Source organism: Neovison vison, chromosome 5, assembly GCF_020171115.1.
Source record: "Neovison vison isolate M4711 chromosome 5, ASM_NN_V1, whole genome shotgun sequence".
Lineage (NCBI taxonomy): Eukaryota > Metazoa > Chordata > Mammalia > Carnivora > Mustelidae > Neogale > Neogale vison.
The window spans coordinates 154,302,971-154,321,824 of NC_058095.1; the positions used below are offsets into that span (position 1 = coordinate 154,302,971).

At 40.7% G+C, this 18,854-nt stretch overlaps 1 protein-coding gene across 1 annotated transcript in view; it reads left to right on the forward strand.

The window, feature by feature from the left end:
• The first annotated feature begins 14,313 nt into the window (after positions 1 to 14,313).
• IPO5 (importin 5) overlaps positions 14,314 to 18,854 on the forward strand; it is a 41,959-nt gene continuing 37,418 nt past the window's right edge. Inside the window, exon 1 of the mRNA XM_044249988.1 lies at positions 14,314 to 14,483. Within this exon, the coding sequence (XP_044105923.1) occupies positions 14,394 to 14,483 (90 nt within the window). The 5' untranslated portion in view covers positions 14,314 to 14,393. The remainder of the gene's footprint in view (positions 14,484 to 18,854) is intronic.

An 18,854-nucleotide genomic window follows, 5' to 3' on the forward strand; every position in this document is an offset into this window, starting at 1 on the left:
TTTAGCCCAGGTCATGACCTAAGGGTCATGAAATCAAGCCCTGCTTTGGGCTCTGAGACTCCCTTTCCTTCTCCCTCTGCCCCTGCCCCTACTCAAGCACGCCTTCTCTCTAAAATAAAAAAAATAAGTAAAATCTTTCTTTAAAAAAAAATTACAAAGAATACTATTAGATGTAGGGGACTTGTCAATGGCAATGCCTTTATTACACAGAAATTAATTTGGACCTTTCTAATCAGTTTTGCTCCATTGTTCTGTCACTTGTTTATATGTGTGAAAACATCTGTAACTCTAGTAGTGGGACACAGCTTTGTGTTAGCGTCTTAGGACAGTTACACAACTGGAACATACTTATGAACTCTCAAATTAAAAATACCTGGGTGACTAAATAATTGTCATAAAGCTCATATGGGCTACTCTATATGCTCTGCCCTGTCCTCTGCATCTGTTTCCTAGCCTTTTTAATGCACGTTTCCAAAGCATGCAGCAAACCAGATGATGAGAGCAGCTGACAAGTAGAGGCAGCCGTCATTTTATGTTGGCAGTTACATTAAGTGGCAGATGACTGACAGGAAAAAAAGAAAAAAACAACTTCGAGAATAGTAGTCAGTGATATAAGAGACAAAATCTCAGAGACCCAGAGTGAATTCGTTTCGGGATGAGCAACCCTAAGTGGCTTCTGTACTCATCACCCTATTTCAACACAGTGTGATAATTGCCTTAATGACCCTCAAATGCTGGGGCTGGGAAGATACCCACAGGAATCAAGTCCAATGCTCCCCGATTTACAGATGAGCAAGTGGAGGCCTAGAGAAGACTTTAGGGCCAAGTTCAAGATCATAGCTGGTTAGGGGTGGTACTCCCACTGGAATCAGGATCCCCCGACCCCAGTACTTTTTTTTTTTTTTTTTCATGGAGAAGTGGTTGAAGCTTCATTGGTTAAACAGGACGATTGAATGAGATAATGTACAGAAGGTTAGCACTCAGACACAGAAGAGAGCCAAGTCTCCTTGGCTAGGATATCATGAATAACAAATCTGATACACAGAATGGTGGAGCATTATTAATATTCATCTTTGAAATAACTTTGCTTTTTCAGAAAACTAATTTCCATGAAGCAGTCCCTTTTCAGATTGTTAAAATATCCACTCTTCAAAAAGGTCTCCCCTGACTTCCCTGTTAAAAATAGGACCAATTTCACTTTCTATCTCCTTACCTTGACTTAATATGCTCTAGATGCCTTTCCTCTAAAGCTTCTTTTCAAGGTAACAGCTTAAGTCTTGTCATTTTCTTCTAGTTTTTAAATAGAATAGTTTTCTTTCCTTGGAAGGGATTTAGCCCTGATCTGAAGCTCAAAACCACTAAACAGTCAGTGTGTAATGGCTGAGCCCCCAGAAGAACAGAAGTTCTTGCAACTGATTCTGCCTGAAACCAGCCAGAATAAGAAATGATGGAATCCCTTTATAATGATGGTGTTTAGACACAAGAACCAATCAATATTTCAGTTTTAAGCTGTGCTGTATCAAGATTCTCTATATGCAGTTCTGTTTTAAAAGAAAATACTGGACTTACATCTGAATTGAAGTAGCACAGGCCTCTTTACAACAGGGTTTCAGTACCGTGCTTCTTTTATGTGACACTGAGAACTTAAAAACACATTCCTGCTTTTCCCCAGTCCCTTCCCACATTTTTTAAAAGGGCGGAACTATTATCTCCCTGATAATCGAGCAAAAACACCAGCATAAAGAAAGCTAATTAGATACACACTTCCATTGAGATGGGAAGAAGACAGCATCGGACATCTTAGTATTAGTTTGAAATGGTGTCTTTAAATAATTATTTTAATTCCGTATTGTTACAGCATTGCTCCTAAGTGACAGGTAGAGAGGTAGATTAGATGGTAAGAGAGCTGAGCAGAGAAGAAAATTTAGAGAAAATAGTATTTCTTTAGCACCAAATAAATATCATCACTCCTGAAGTACAAAAGAAAAAAATACAAATTAAAAATAATCCTTTCAAATATAATGTTATAGGATTGACTTTTTCTTTAACATCTGTGCCTACTTGTTCTTCCAACTACCTTGACGTTCATTAGTGGTCTCCTAGGTATTAATCCCTTGCCAACCAGAGATCAAAGGGGAATTAGAATTTAAGATGACTAATCATGCTCAATGTACTACCATCAGTTCCCTCTCAGGATTATATTTATATTATGTGTGAATTACAAACCTCCACTGCCTGGGTTCTTAAGTGTTGAGATGTCTCAGGACTGAGTCCTTGACCCTCTTGTCTGTTCCCCAGGAGACGCCATCCACTTCCACAGCCTTAAATGCCATGAATGTGATGCCTCGGTGGGTATTTCCAGCGCCACCCTCTTTCTGAGCTCCAGACATCCCCGTCCACCTGCTTGCTGGACATTCCCCCACTTGGATGTCTCCCACGCATCTCAAACTTGCCATGAATAAAACTCGCCTATCAATTTCTTCTCTCCAGAACTTACCCCAACACATCCTCACGTTAGAGGCATTGCCGTTGTTGAGACCAAAATCCTAGGCAGCCTCATCTTCTCTATCTTACGTCCTCTAGAGGATTCACCGTGGAGCTCGGAGAGCTTAAGCTTCCAGATCATTCGCTCACACAGAGCACCCCCCATGTTCAGTGCTTCAGTTTCCTTACAGAGGGCCCTCAAATTGCGTTAAGTGTCAGGTCCCACAAAACTCGGACCTGCCTCAGCACCCTATACCCTGCTCTATTTCGGAGAGCGAACTAGCTCAACCCGCCCACTCTGGACACTGGCAATTGCTGTAGTCCGACACCTTATTCTCTGGCCTGGAGTGCCACAGTGACCCGAGGCTCCCTCAGCCTCCTCACTCCCTCCTACTGATTTCAATATTGCACCCAAATTACCTTTTATAACTGTTTACATGTGAAATGATCTGTTAAAACCAGTCCTATCCCTTACTTAAACCGTTCGACTTAGAGTAAGTCATAACTACTGAGGGATCACAATGTCCCCTCGGTCAGGCCTCTGTTTGCCTCTCAGCCCTCCCCTCATGGCTTTCTCCTCTCTGGCTGCATCCTTCTTTCCTCCCTGGAACACACCAGATTCCGTTTTGTCTGGGGGCTTTTGCACTTGCTGTGTCCTCTGCTGGAAATGGGAATTTCTCCCATTTCTTCAACTTGTCTCATCTTTCAAGTCTCCGCTCAAAGAGCTCCCCCAACAGAGCACCCAACTCCACCCAGTCATTCCTGACCCATTATCTCCTTCTCAGTGGTTATCTTAGGAGTTATCTAATCTACTCAGTTGACTTTTCTCTTGTCTGGCTTCTTCTAAAAGATCAGCTCCATGAAGTTGGGAACCCAGTCCCACTCACCACTGAATCCCCACAAGGAGTGCCCACTGCAGAGTAAGGGCGCAATAAATATTTGCTAAATAAGTGAATAAGTAAAATGTTAAAAAAAAATGGCAGACACAGTTAAGTGTGTCATAAAACAGTACAACACAAAATGTGGATGGAATTAAAGAGTATGAACTATATATGAGGCTCCTTTTGTTTCTACCTCATTAACTACAGACACCTAAATATATCTCCTGCCAGTACAAGAAAATCTGAGCTGTACATTGATGTCACAATTGATATTCCACTGTGAATGCCATCATAATGCATGAGGTAAAATGTGCACATCAGAGTAGCCAAACCATGAGATGCTTGCTATAAATAACAAATGCATGGAGAGGGAAATATATAGATACCAGTATCTCCCTAGTCCCTTTCCTCCAAAATAATGGCTTAGGAATGCTCAGGTTTGAAGGTTAAGGATGCTGTCCTCCATGTATTCTGAATTGAATTAAAAACAGTGTGAAAATAGAAAACAAAATAGTAATTGAGGTCTGGATCAGTCTCCTTCAGATCACTCAGGAAAAACATTTTTTTAAAATTACACCTTTATTGGGGGGCATCTGGGTGGCTCAGTAGGTTAGGCTCTCCCTTTGGCTCAGGTCATGATCTTAGGGTTCTGGGATGGAGCCCCGTATTGGGCTCTCTGCTCAGCCGGGAGCCTGCTTCTCCCTCTCTCTGCCTGCCTCTCTGCCTACTTGTGATCTCTCTCTATCTCTCTTTGTGTTGAATAAATAAATAAAATCTTAAAATTACACCTTTATTGAGATATAAATCACAACCCATAAAGTTCACACTTTTTAAATGTACAATTGTTTAGTAGTTTCACAGAGTTGTGCATCCATCGCCACTACCACATTCCAGAACATTTTCATTGCCCACCCCCCAAAAAAAACTCCATACCATGAACAGTCACCACACTTTCCCTCCTCTCCCCTCCAGGCCCCTGGCAACCACAAATCTACTTCCTACATCTATGGACTGGCTGCTTGTGCACATTTCACAGAAATGGAACCAGAAACTATATGACTTCTTGTGTCTGGCTTCTTCCACTTAGCATATTTTTAAGTTTCATCCATGTCACAATATGTAACCGTAATTTGTTTCTTTTTATTGCCAAATATACTCCATTTTGTCTATCCATCATTTTATGGATATTTTGGATTGTTTCTACATCTCAGCTATTATGAATAATGTTGCTATGAACAATCATGTACATGTTTTTGTGTAGACATATGTTTCCATTTCTCTTGCACAGGTATTTAGTAGACTTGCTGGGTCGTATGGTAACTTTATGTGTAACTTTTAAGAAATTGCCAAACTGTTTGTCAACTTGACTGCAATTTACAATCCCAACAGCAATGTACCAGGGTTCCAGTATGAGGGGTCTAACTTCTCCACATCCTCATCAATACTTGCTATTGTTTTATTATAGTTATCCTAGTGGTATACCCTTTTCTTGGTTCTGATTTGTATTTCCCTAATGACTAATGATGTTGGACATCTTTTCACCAACTCACTAGCCATTTGCATTTATGTATCTTCAGTGCGGAAAGGTCTATTCAAATGTCTATTTTGCTTACTTTTTGTTATTGAGTGTAACAGTTTTTTATATATTTTGGATACAAGTCAGATACAGGTTGAGCAAATATTCTCTCCCATTCTGTGGGCTGTCTTTTCACTCTCTTGATGGTTTCCTTTGATGCACAGAAGTTTTTTTATTTTGATGAAGTCCAACTTAATCTTTTCTTTTCTTTTTTTTGTCTTTTATAATTTTGGTGCCATATCTAAGAAACCATTGCCTAATCAAAGGCCTTATGCTTTGGGTGCCTGGGTGGCTCAGTGGGTTAAAGCCTGCCTTCAGTTCGGGTCATTATCCCAGGGTCCTGGGATCGAGCCCCACATCGGGCTCTCTGCTCAGCAGGGAGCCTGCTTTTCCCTCTCTCTCTGCCTGCCTCTCTGCCTACTTGTGATCTCTGTCTTTCAAATAAATAAATAAAATCTTTAAAAAAAAAAAGGCCTTATGCTTTCTTCTAAGAATTTCACAGTTTTATCTGCTATATTTAGGCCTATGCCCCATTTTGAGATTTGCATATGGTACAAGGTACCAGTTCAGCTTCATTCTTTTGCACGTGGATATCCAAATGTACCAGAAACATTTGTTGAAAAGACTGTTCCTTCCCATGAATGGCCTTGGGACCTGCATTTGTCGGGGTTCTCCAGAGAAAAAGAACCAATGGGATATATATATAAAGAGATCTATTTTACGGAACTAGCCCATGTGATTATGGGGGCTGGCATGTCTGAAATCCTTAGGGCAGGGCAGCAAATGGAAATTCAGGCAAGATTTGATTTTGCAGTATGGAGTCTGAAATTTACAGAGCAAGCCAAATGTTTCTAGGTCCTGAGGCAAAATTGTTTCTTCCTTTAGAAACCTGCGTTTGCTATGAAGGCCTTCCACTGGTCAGATGAGATCCACCCATTATGGAGGGTAATCTACTTTACTTAGAGTCAGCTGACTTGTAAATGTTAATCTCACCTACAAACACTTTCACAGAAACATCTAGTGTTTGACCAAGCAACTGGGCACCATAGCCCACCCAAGCTGAAACCTAAAGTCAACCATCATAGCACCCTTCTCAAAAATCAATTGACCACAAATATAAGGTTTATTTCTGAAGTCCTCATTCAAGTTCATTGATCTTTACATCTATCATTATGCCAGTATCACAGAGTAGCTTTATAATAAACTTTAAAATCAAGGCATGAGTCTTTCAATTGTGTCTAGTTTAAGATTATTTTGGCTATGTGTAGTCTTATGCAATTCATATGAATTTTAGGATCAACTTTTTCCAAAGAAAAGAAGAGGTTGAAATTTTGATAGGTATTGCTTAAATCTGTAGAATAATGTGTGGAGTATTGCCATCTTAATATTAAGTCTTCCAAATCATGCACATAGACTGTCTTTCCATTTATTCAGATCTTTCTAAATTTCTTTAGCCATGTTTTATAATTTTTGGTGTATAAGTCTTATGTTTGCTAAACTTGTTGAGTATTTTATTATTTTTGATGCTATCATAGAGATTTTTTAAATTATTCATTGCTAGTACATGATACATGATTTCTGTGTATTCATTTTGTGTCCTGCAACCTTGCTGAATTTATTTGTTTTAAGAACATTTTTGTGGATTCATCAGGATTTTCTCTATACAAGATCACACCATTTGTGACTCTCCAGTATAATGTTGAATTGAAACAGTGAGAATGGACATTCTTGTCTTGTTCTTGGTCTCAGGAAGAAAGCATTCATTTTTTATTCCAGCAAGTATGATATTAGCTGTGGGTTTTGCATAGATGGCAATTTGAGGAAGTTTCCTTCTATTCCGAGCTTGTTGAGTATCTTTATCATGAATGGGTGTTGGATTTTGTCAAAGGCTTTTTCTGCATCAATTCCAATGATCATGTGGTCTTTATATATTTTTTTCCATTAATATGGTGTATTACATTGATTGATTTTCTTTTGCTATACCAACTTTGCATTCCTAGGATAAATCCCACCTAGTCATGATATATGGTTCTTTTTATATATTGCTGAATTCAGTTTGCTAGGAATTTGTTGCGAATTTTTGCATCAATATTTATGTTAGTATGCAGTTTCCTTGTGATGTCTTTGATTTTGGTATCAATTTAAAACTGGCCTCATAGAATAAATAGTCACTCTGCTTCTAGTTTTTGGAAGAGCTTAGAAAGGATTGGTGTTAATACTTCTTTAAATATTTGGTAGAATTCCCCAATAAGGCCATCTAGCCCTGGAATTTCGTGGGAAATTTTATTACTAATTCAATCTTTCTACTTGTTATGAGTCTATTCAGATTTTCCTTATTCTTTTTTAAGATAGCAAGCAGGGGGAGGAGAGGAAAGAGAGGGCCAATAGACTCCATGCTGAATGGAGAGCTTGATGGGAGACTCCATCTCAGGACCCTAAGATCATGACCTGAGCCGAAACTGAGAGCTGGACACTAGCCATCTGAGCCACCCAGGCACACCACTATTCAGATCTTCTATTTCTTCTCAAATTCATTTTGGTAGTTGTGACTTTTTAGGGATTTCTATTTCATCCACGTCGTCTAATTTGTTAGCATACAATTGTTCATAGTATTTTATTGTAGTTTTTTTAATTCCTGGAAGTTTGGTATTAATAGCCCCTTTTATTTTTAATTGTTTTGGTCTAGTTAGAGGTTTGTCAATTTGGTTGATCTTTTCCAAGGAACAACTTTTTTCCTCTTGTTTTTTTAATTCTCATTTCACTTTTTTCCCTTTCTTGGCTTTATTATCTCTTCTGTTTGCTTGGGTTTAATTTGCCCTTCCTCCAGTTTCATAGAGACTAAGCAACATTATTGATTTGAGCTCTCTTTTCTTTTTTACTGAAGATGTTTGCAACTATGAGTTTTCTCAAAAGCACTGCTTCCACTGCATCCCGTAAGTTTTGGTCTCCTGGGGTTTTGTTTTCATTCATCTTAAAGTATTTCCTAATTTCTCTTATTTCTTCTTCAGCCAATTTGTTATTTAGAAGGCTGCTGGTTAATTCCCACTTATTTGTGAATTCCTCAGATTTCCTTTTGTGCTTGGTTTCTAATTTCATTTTACTGAGGATTGAGAACATTGGTATGATTTGGGTTTTATTAAAGCTACCAAGACTTGTTTTATGGCCCAATATTCCATATGCACTTGAGAATACATATCCCACTGCTGTTGGATAGAATGTCCTACAGATGTCTGTTAGGTCTAGATGGTGTATAGTGTCTTTCATGTCTTCTGTTTGTTCATCTTCTGCCTAGAGGTCCTATCCATTATTAAGAGTGGATTGTAGTCTCCCAACGATTTTGTTGAACTTCTTCCTTCAATTCTGTCAAATTTTGCTTCATGTATTTTAGGGCTTTGTTGGTAGGTACATGTGTTTATAACTGTTGTGTCTTCCTGACTGATTGACTGTTCATAATAATATACCCTACTTTGTCTCGGCTAATTTTATCTTAAAATCTATTTTGTCTGGTATAGGATAGCCACTTTGGCTCTCTTTTGAATTCTGTTTGTCTGGCATATCTTTTTCCACCCTTTTACTTTCAATTTCTGTGCGTTCTACAGAAAACAGCTTACAACTAAATTCTTCTGCTATGTATATTTTTATTTCAGGTGCTAAAATACAGTGAATGATGGTTTTTAAACCATTTTCCACATTTAAGTGAAAATAATCAACATTAAAAAAAATAATAAAAGGGGTTCTTCTCTCCCCCCACCCCAGTTCCTAATTAGTTCTTGACTTATACAAGGGTTTATTCTAGAAGATCAAATCTGAAGTCTTACTTTCTAGAGGTTCACAAAGCTCTTTAATGTCCAACAGCAGGGAAAGGAAATTCCTAAGCAAGGAGCACTGCTCAGGAAGTACTGTGCCATGTCTCCAAATCCCTGAGAATCAAGTCAGAAAACTGGAAGCAACAGAACGTCCTATAAGGTAACTGATTTTCACTTTGTTGACAAGTCACTTCCTAAATCTAAATTAACAAAGTATGTAGGACACTTGTGCAGAGCTAGTTGGTAATTTTACTCTCTAGCAAAGTACTGTTGAATAGAAATATCATGTGAAACCACAAATGCAAGTCACATATGTAATTTTAAAGTTTCTAAGTTTCTAATTTTAACTTTCTTAAAAAGTTTCTATTTTAACAAGTAAAAACAGGAAAAATTGTTAATGTAGTTAATAATAATCACTTATTAATAGGTATAATTAACATGTTATTTAACCCAATATGTTATCATTTCTGCATGTGATCAACATAAAGTTGTTATTCTTTTTTTCAAGATTTATTTATTTAGGGCACCTGGGTAGCTCTGTCTCAGTGAAGCATCTGCCTTCGGCTCAGGTCATGATCTCAGGGTCCTGGGATTGAGCCCCAATTTGGGCTCCCTGCTCAGAGGTGAGTCTGCTTCTCCCTCTCCCTCTGCCCCTCCGCCATTCATGTGCAGGTGGGTTCTCTCTCTCTGAGAGCAGGAGCAGGAATGGCAGTGGGTGAGGGAGAGAAAGAAGCTTAAGCAGACTCCCCTCTGAGTATGGAGCCAGACTTCAGGCTCAACATCACAACCCTGAGATCGTGACCTGAGCTGAAATCAAGGGACAGATACTAAACCGACTGACCCAGCCAGGAGCCCTAAAATTGTTATTCTTAATTTTCTACTAAGTCTCTTAAATTTAGTCTGTACCTTATATTTAAAGCACATCTAATTTCAAACTAGCTACATCTCAAGTGATCGATAAACACAATGGCTATTGGCTATCACTTTGAACAAAGAACTATAGAATTTTAAACTGAAAATGGCCTTAAAATGCTCTATGATGATCACATCAAACTTTAAATTTTTTTCTTAACCACAGTTTATTATGCATTGCTATAACATGACTGCTTATATGAGTATAAAAACATAATAACCTAACAAGTGGATGTGCAATCAGAATTAAATTTATAAATCTTGGAGGTTTCAATCTGCATCAGTAATGACAGCTAACATTTACTAAGCATCTACTCTGTGCTAGGCACTATGCCAAGTATTTTAACACATGGGGGAAGGTACTTCCGTTATCTCCATTTCATGGAAGAGGGAACTGGGGTTGAGAAAGTTTAATTAACTTGGGCAAGATCATGGCATGCATGTTGTAAAGTCATTATTTGAAGTCTCATTTTGGCTGCAGACATTCAGTGAATTTCATATAGAAAGCTATGAGGGAGAGAAACAGAGAGAGAGCAAAAAAAACCTAAAAGAATCCAAATTTCCCCTGCCCGTGTTCAGTTCAACAGTTTGCTGACTATTGTGTGCAGTGCCCTTCAGGAATATGAAGGTTTCACTCTCCCCTGATCGCATGCTCTGACTGCAATAGACTGGGGGCTTGAAAGTCTTGATAAAAAGAAGCTGAAGAAATGTAAACAGTTCAACATTTTATTTTCAGTAAACAGCTTTTCTCAACAGTTCTCATCTCTTCTGCTGGCTCTTATCTAAACAACAAAGAGCATCAATATTAGAAAGAGTTAGAAATCTTATCAGTCCAATGCCTATTAACTGTCCTTAATCCATCAATGTACAACTTTATTCTGCATAATTGGGAGGAGACTAATAGAAAATATACAATACAATTTCTATACACACAACTGTGATGCATACATCTATATCACATGCAGCTTTAACAGTAATTACTTGTCTAAGGTCTATTTCGTATTTAACCCTAAAATCCATCTAATTAAGAATAGCTGATAATTACTGAGTACTATGCAGACACCATGCCATGAGCATTTACAAATATTATCCTAACTTCTACAATACCCCTATGAAGAAGTGTCATTCCCCTTTTACAAATGAGAAAAAAAGCCAACTTTTTTTCATTGTAACATGTTAACTATTAATACAAACACCTGTAAAAAATACCATCATCTCACATTTGTATACAGTTATATATTATAATATTCTCTATTACATTATTTAAAATGACTCTCATAAGTTATGATAGGGAGAGCACACGTGCTTACAACTACCAGGATAAGTAGGTGAGGTTCTTTGGGGGTCCTGGGGCAACTTTTAAAAATTTACAGATTGCTCATTTGGGAGAATCTTATTTTATTTACACTCAGCATCCAATAAACCAGAAATGACATACAAGACCAGATTCTACTCCAGCTGAGAGAAGCTTTCACAGGGTTTTTAAAAGCCTAACTTCTCCAGCCATTCCCATCAATACGAAAACCCATAAAACCAAGAACAGTACCTGACGAAGATACTGATACAAAGATACTGATACTGTCTCGTTAAGGAGTCTTGCCTCCTGCATTATGATAACTAGGTCATGACCAGATTGTGCAGTACCTTCTGAGGAACATCAAAAATGCCTAATTACCAGAGCAGTGGGTGGCTCAATCAGTTAAGCACAGACTCTTGATTTTTAGCTCAGGTCATGACCTCAGGTTTCTGAGATCCAGCCCCAAGCCCCATGTGGGGCTCTGCGCTTAGCGGGGAATCTGCTTGAAGATTCTCTACCTCTGCCCTACTTCCCCTCCCCAATCTCTAAAATAAATAAACCTTAAAAAACTCTAAACTAAAGTACCTGGATTTCATGTCACAGTTGAGAGAAACTTCAAGTCTTCCATTTTCCCAACCTTACCCTTTTTCACAAGCGGTTATAAATGCACTGAGCAAATATGTCTCCAGAATTTGATAGAGGTAGGTCAGGTCTAATAAGCCGAAGTGAAAGTCGTCAGGGGCTGGCTGTACAGAACTAACTGGCCCAAAGCAATGACAGCTAATCAGAGTGAGCAAAACTTAAAGTTTTCCACTCCTCCATTTCATTTCCAATTATCATTTAATGTCAGAACTGTTGTGATTAATATCATATCTTAACAGCCATTATTATTCCATTTTATAGATGAGAAATCGAGACCTAGAGACATTAAGTGCTCATTCAAGTTCCCATAAGTAGTAAGAGACCAAATACCCAAATTCACTCTATTCAAGTTCAAGGTTCTTTACCTTCCACCATCTAATCTCCTTGGGAAATAAACCTATATTCCTGCAGGCTGTGAGTATACAGTATCTGAGCTACTCTCTTATGGTGAGATAATGCTCATAAAACAAACAGGACTCTCACCATGGGAAATGGGTTTCTAAGTGCAATAAATTCCCAGAAGGCTGAGCATTAGGAACTCTCCAAACTGGCCAGCCTGATGTTGGAAATGCATTTCCTGCTTTGGAGGCTTCCTGGACACGAGAACTAGTCTCAGTTATCAGGGTGGCTGATTTCCACCTCTAGTTTACAGGAATTTCTCCCATTTGGGGATCTCTTTATTCATTACCCTTAAAAATCTCCTTCCCTTTTGATTGGATACTTACAATATTAAAATAAGGCTAGGCTGACATTTCATATTGTAGCAGTTGTTAATTTGTTTTATTTGTAAACTGAAATAAGATTATGCTTTGCCTTACCAATAAACAAGCTTCCTATCTTGACATATCTGTAGACTTGCGTTGGAATTTCTCTTATTTAATAATTATTAAACAAATATATGTAATCTACAGGGTCATTGCCAATAAAAACACATACCACAGATGTTAAAAAGTAACTGGAGTTCAGGCCATACCCTAAACAAGCCTCATCTTCCTTCACTGGTAACCTAGTCATAAAATGGTTTTGGCAAATAATTTCCAAAATCTTAATAATCTTGGGTGAGGAAAAAGCCTCCTCACAATCCAGACATGACCACCGCTGACCTAAATAAATAAATATCAAGCAAACAACAAGAACAACAGAACCCAAATTAATTTACATAATGGTTTATGTTTAAAGAAATAATGTGTCATAAGAACAAATGGGCACATCTAAGAAACATCAATTCTACAAAGATAGGTCTGCAGCCCTCTTGTAGAAAACTCATCACTGACACAGCTAAAACTTCCTGAGGGAGTTTTCTCCATCAATGGGTTAGAATCCTTTAAGAGATCTTGGCTGGCAATCACAATTGAATAGCGATCCCGGGCCTCCGCCCAGAGATTCTGGACTCACTGGCCTGGATTCTAATATACAGCTAAGGCTTAAAATCATTCACTTAAAAGCAAAATTTTTAAGTAGACTTCCAGAGAGCAGAACTTCAGGACATCTATAGGAAATTAAATTCCCTATGGTCTGCCAGAAGTTTAGTGCTCTCCATCTCACCCAGTGTGGAACCTTGTCCCTAATAGTGTCCTTTTGAGGCAAAGAGAAATTATTATTTTCTCCACTACCACCCTTAGCTCAAAACGCTGGACTCGGTAGGGGCTCAAGATAAGTACCCTTTGATTTGAACACTGCTTTCTCCGATTTGGGCAGTTCCAGCTGTAAAGGAAGATTGGGTGTATTGTCTATGCCATTGAAATCAGGTCTCGGGGCCCCTCGGCACCGGTAGGAACCAATAAACATTTAGAGCAACCCTGCAAGCCAGTGTTGCTTTAGGAAGGGGTTCTCTCTCTCCACTTCTCCACATCATTGAAAGAACGGTACCCCGAAACGAGGAATTAGAGGGAACAGTCTCGGATCCTGGGTGGGGAGGGGGTGGAGGCATGTGTGCTACTCACACAGGGCGACCCTGGGCTGGGGAGGGGAGGGGAGTCCTGGCGGGAGAGCCTAAGGGCTGAGTAACTCCTCTCCCGGACAAGCCGAAGGTGTGAGTCACTGGTGAGCGCGGCGGGAGAGAGGGGCGGCCTGAGTCACAGTCCTGGGGGAGGTCGGAGGGTCTGACGACAGATGGAGGAGTCTGGGATCCCGGGGGTGGAATATAAGTGGGAAGTGGGTTTCTAAGGGGCCCACTCCCTGGGGAGTGGGGGTTTCGGGTCCAAGGGACCTAGGAGGCTGGAGCTGGGGGGCAGTCGTCGGGCCGCCGGGAGGGGCTAGCGGGCGGCAGAGGAGGAGGCCGGGCAGCCCGCGGCGCCGAAATCTCCCGCGCTCTGGAGCTAGCCCCACCTCCCCAGCCGGACCTCACGCCCCTCGGCGCGGCGCTGCCAGCCAGCCAGCCAGCCCCTCCCGCCACCCTCCCGACGTCACCCTAGGCCTCAGCTGGCCGGCAAAGTCCCCGCCCCACCTCGTCCGCGACCAGCCCCGCTGCCCGCCGCGAGTCGCCAGTGACGGCACTGCAGGGTGCGTGGCCAATCGGCTCGGCCCCGGAGGAGGCGGCCTCGGCCCCGCCTCCCGCGCCCAGAGCCAATGAGAGGCCGGCGCTGGGGGCCGCGGCGGGGTGAGGGGTCGCGAGGCCCCGCCCCATCCTCCCCTTTCCCCTTTGCCCGGCCCTTTCCCGCCCGGCCCCCCCAGCCCCGCGCCGCCGCTGGTGCAGGTCCCCGCGCTGGGCCCGCCCCCACCCCTCCCGCCGGCCCGCCAGCGCGCCTCACGGCTCCTGTCTCCCCTCCCTCCTTCTCTCTCACACGCCTAGCGCAATGGCGGCGGCCGCGGCGGAGCAGCAACAGTTCTACCTGCTCCTGGGAAACCTGCTCAGCCCCGACAATGTGGTCCGGAAACAGGCAGAGGTAACCGAGCTCGCCGCCCCCGACTCCGCGCCCGAGCCGGCGCGCCGCCCTTTCCCCGCCGCCGCCGCCGCCCCGCCGGGCCTCGGCAGCTCAGCCGTGGCGGCGCAGGCCGGGCCGGGCGGCGGCCGCGCAGCCCACGTGTGAGGCAGCCCGCGGCTCCCGGCCGTGCCCCCGGGCCCTTCCGGCCCTTGTCGCCGCGGCGCCGGGCGCCAGTTAGCACCCCGCCACCCCTCGCACACACGTGCGGCTGCTCCTGACACGCTGCCCCCGCCCAGATGGGGAAGCCGGGCGGCGGGGAGGGACGTGGGGTGTGGGGCGGGCCCCCAGGCTTCCCCTTGCCCCTTTCCCGCTTTCTCCCGGTGGGAGGCTCCGCCGCCCTTCGGTCCTCGGTCTCCGCCTAACCTAGCCCTCCCGGTGCCCCAAACCCCGGCTGCTCCCTGTCCCATCACCCTTATTTCTCTCCCGTCCTCTCATTCTTCGGTACCGTCTTTCCCTCCCCCATCCCCTCCTTTTGAAATGTGTGTCTTCTCTTGCCTTTCCACTTACTTCCATGTAGTCCTCTTTCTCTTGTCTAGTTCTCAACATCGGAAGCTGGATTACTCTCCTCCCCACCCCCACCCCCCAATTCTGTGAAGTTTCCTTTAGGGTTTCTTTCTAAGCACCTTCCACCTTTATTCTTCCTTTAGACACATTTTCTTTGATCTCTAGAGATTTGTGGTCTCTTAACATAACTGCGATGTCCTGGGACTTCCGTTGTTTAAGTGGGCCAGTGCCCCCATATGTTTAAGTCTTTAATTTCGTTTAATTTAACCTGAATCAGTCTCTCTCTCTCTCTCTCTCTCTCTTTTTCTTTAAAACTACCTCTGGCTCCTGGCCTCCAAATTGGGGAGCTGTGGATACAAGAGACCGTATTTTCAGATGTATCTGCAAGTTCCTTTAGCAAGTAGCAGCAAGACACACTTAGTTCAGTGTAAGACTGAACTGAGGCTGTCAGTGTCCAGAACGCGATGTATACGTGAGACACTAAAAGGGAAGGGCAGAAGCTTTCTAGATTCTTTTAAGTGCATCATAAGAACCTGTCTTCAAATTTTATTTTATGTAGAATTCTCTACCTCCAGGAGATTAAAGATTTTTATAGATTTAGTGAAGGATGTTCAGCTAGATATTTTTACAGAGCAGAAATTAATTTTACATGTAGCTAATGAAATTGGGGGACAAGTCCTCTTGTCCTCCTGAGTTTTACAGATGTCTTTAGAATCACAGTGTTGTTAATATTTACTTTGATTAGGATATGCTGGCTAACCTTTGTGGTTTTATAATATGTGAAGTAAATACACAGGAAGGTCAGTTCTGTATGAAAAAGCACTTTTAAACAGTTATTAACGTTAGTCTAATGATTTTTGATTCATGTATTATACATGTGATACGTGTTCCGGGTAAAAATTTAAATAGCGCAAATCGTTTTTTATCCCATTCCCCAGAGATAACTACTTTTAAGTGTCTTGTGAGTAGTCCTTGAAAATATCCTTACTAGTGCAAATGTATGCATTCATTTTTACACGAATGGGCCTATCATACACATACTGTTGTGCAACTTAGATTTTTCAACTCAACGTATTTCACATTGCCACATAAAAGATTCTGTTAAAGCAGCTACGTAGTTTTCCATCATATGAGTGAATCAACCCCTATGAATGGGCATTAGATTCCCAGTGTCGTCTTAAAAATAGGAATACATGCATACCTATCTTTCCAGGCTTTGCTGGTTTACTTGTGGAATACTTAAAAGTAGCGTTTGTCCTTGGAAGTAATGTGCATTGATTAGTTGCATCAATTTGCACTCCTATCAGAGGGATGTGATGATCCTATAAAACCATTTTAATGCATTCTGCTAACTCTGGAGGTAATTTTTCACCAAAATAAGTTCTTAATCCTAACCCATAATGGAAATTGCCATGTGTTACAAAGCAGAACAGCATTGTAATTAGTAAGCGAGTTTAATTCTCCCACTTCCCTCCAGTTGCTTAAGTCTCTATTGTCAAGCCTAGTGGGGAATCTCTCTTCTATTGAACTTAATACCAGTGTCTGGTTCAGCTTGAATTCCAATTGGTGCCTGTTGTAAATCTTTTATCACTTCCATCACTTTGGGGATAGTTAGCAGCATTCAGCACATTTTCTCATAAAGAACAGTTGAAAAGTACAGTTGACCCATGAACAACTCAGAGGTTAGGGACACTGGCTCACATACCCCCCCGACTCCCCAGAAACTTAACCAATAGCCTCCTGTTGACTAGAAGCCTTACCAGTAACATAAACAGCCAATTAACACATATTTTGAATGTTACACATACTATGTACTACATTTTTACAAGAAGCTAAGCTAGAGAAAAGACAATTACAAGGAAAATCATAAGAGAAGATACATTTCAGTACTATACTGCATTCATTTAAAAAAGTCCATGTATAAGTGGACCCGTGCAGTTCAAACCCATGTTGTTCAAGGATCAACTATACTGTTCGTCTCCATTTTTACTTTTTTTAGACTCTATTTTACTTTGTGTATCCTGGAAACATCAATATGTAAATTAGGTATTATAAAGTAAAATATTATTTATTTGACACCCCAAAAAAGGTAAATGTTAAAGGGGTAGTTTCCTGGTCTCACATAACACAAAGCTGGACTGTAAGTAGAGCTGCTTAAGAAAGGAAAACATTTGAAAAATAAATTAGCTGCATATAATATTTTCATACCTCTTTTTTTGCCTTATGAAATGAGCTGTTTATAAGGAATCAAACTAAATTGAGTATTACAGTCTGATATAGCAAATACAGGAATTTTTTTTTAACTAAAGAATTGGCAAACAGTCAGTAGATATCTTTGTAATTTACTCAGTCAAAATAAAAATACTTAGTTGACACAAATACCAAACTGTTGAGTAAGGTGACTTATTTTATATTCAAATGTGAAATCAAGTACAGTAGAAGACTTTTATTGTAATATATTAAAAACATTAAAGGTCTTCAAAACTTTTTTTTTTTTTTTTCCATTTATTTGGCAGACAGAGATCACAAGTTGGCAGAGAGGCAGGCAGAGAGAGAGGAAGGGAAGCAGGCTCACTGCTCTCCGCCCGATGCGGGGCTTGATCCCAGGACCCTGGGATCACGACCTGAGCCAAAGGCAGAGACTTTAACCTATTGAACCACTCAGGCGCCCCTCTCTTCAAAACTTTTGAAAGTTTTTAAAACATCCATTGTATAAACCATTTGGTGGGCTTTATATTTTCTGTTAAATCTTCAAGGATTTTTTTTTCTTTAACTTTACAAAAAATGTTTCTGATGCTTGAAGAAAATGATTTCAATGCCCCTAAGTCTCAAAACACAATAACATGAATAAACAATTAAATAAGTAGTTGACAGATAATACAAAGTTGAATGTCCATGGCATTCATGATGAAACATTTTATGTGACATAAGCTTAAGTATTTTTTATTAATCATATGCATGGATTTTACATTCTTATTTTCTCCATTGACTTTGTTTTTGATTGATTCTAATACAGAACTTCATTAATGAGATTTTAATAGAAGGAAGACAACATATTGAAAAATGTACTTGATTTTTGAGGAACCAGGGTGTTTACTAGGTAAAAGTTGTACTAGGTGAAACTTGTCCCCTCTTAATATGCAGGCTCACGATAAATATTTATGGAATGAGTGAGATAAGTACTTACTAACATTTCTTCTTTGTGGGCAGGAAAGGGGGAGGTGAAATCTGCTTTACATTGTCTGATTGCTCATGGTGAAATCAGATGGAATTGAAATTTTGTTTGCCATGACATTGGCAACATTAACTGAACCTGCCTGGCCTAGGAATATTCTTAGAAAGAATAGTTGTATTTTTATATAGTCTTTATATGTATGTTCTTTGTTTTTGCTGCACTCCAGTGTGATAGGTGCTAGGAACACAAGGAGAAAGAGATACCATCCTTGTTTTGGTGGAACTCAGCCTATTTTGGCTAATAACTTGATTTTAAGGCTGTGTTCTTCTTGCCAAACTATTATCCTTGACCAGTGTTATGGGGTAAATGTAATACTCGATCTGGATTGCCACAGTGGAACAGAACAAATGGGGAGAACCCTCTCTCAGGAGTCAGATGTCACTCATACTAAACTCTTCTCCTTTGACTTCTAATTCTTTATGGAATAGAGTTTAGTATTTGACTTATTGTTTATAAGTGTCTATTAAAATTAGCACAGTACAACTGTCAAATCAATAGTCCCAGCTGGGCAAGGTTTTCTGAGAGTGATATCCTAGTAAAGCATTTTTTCCCTGAAACTTGATTTAGACCACTGGAAATTAAAGTGTTAAACA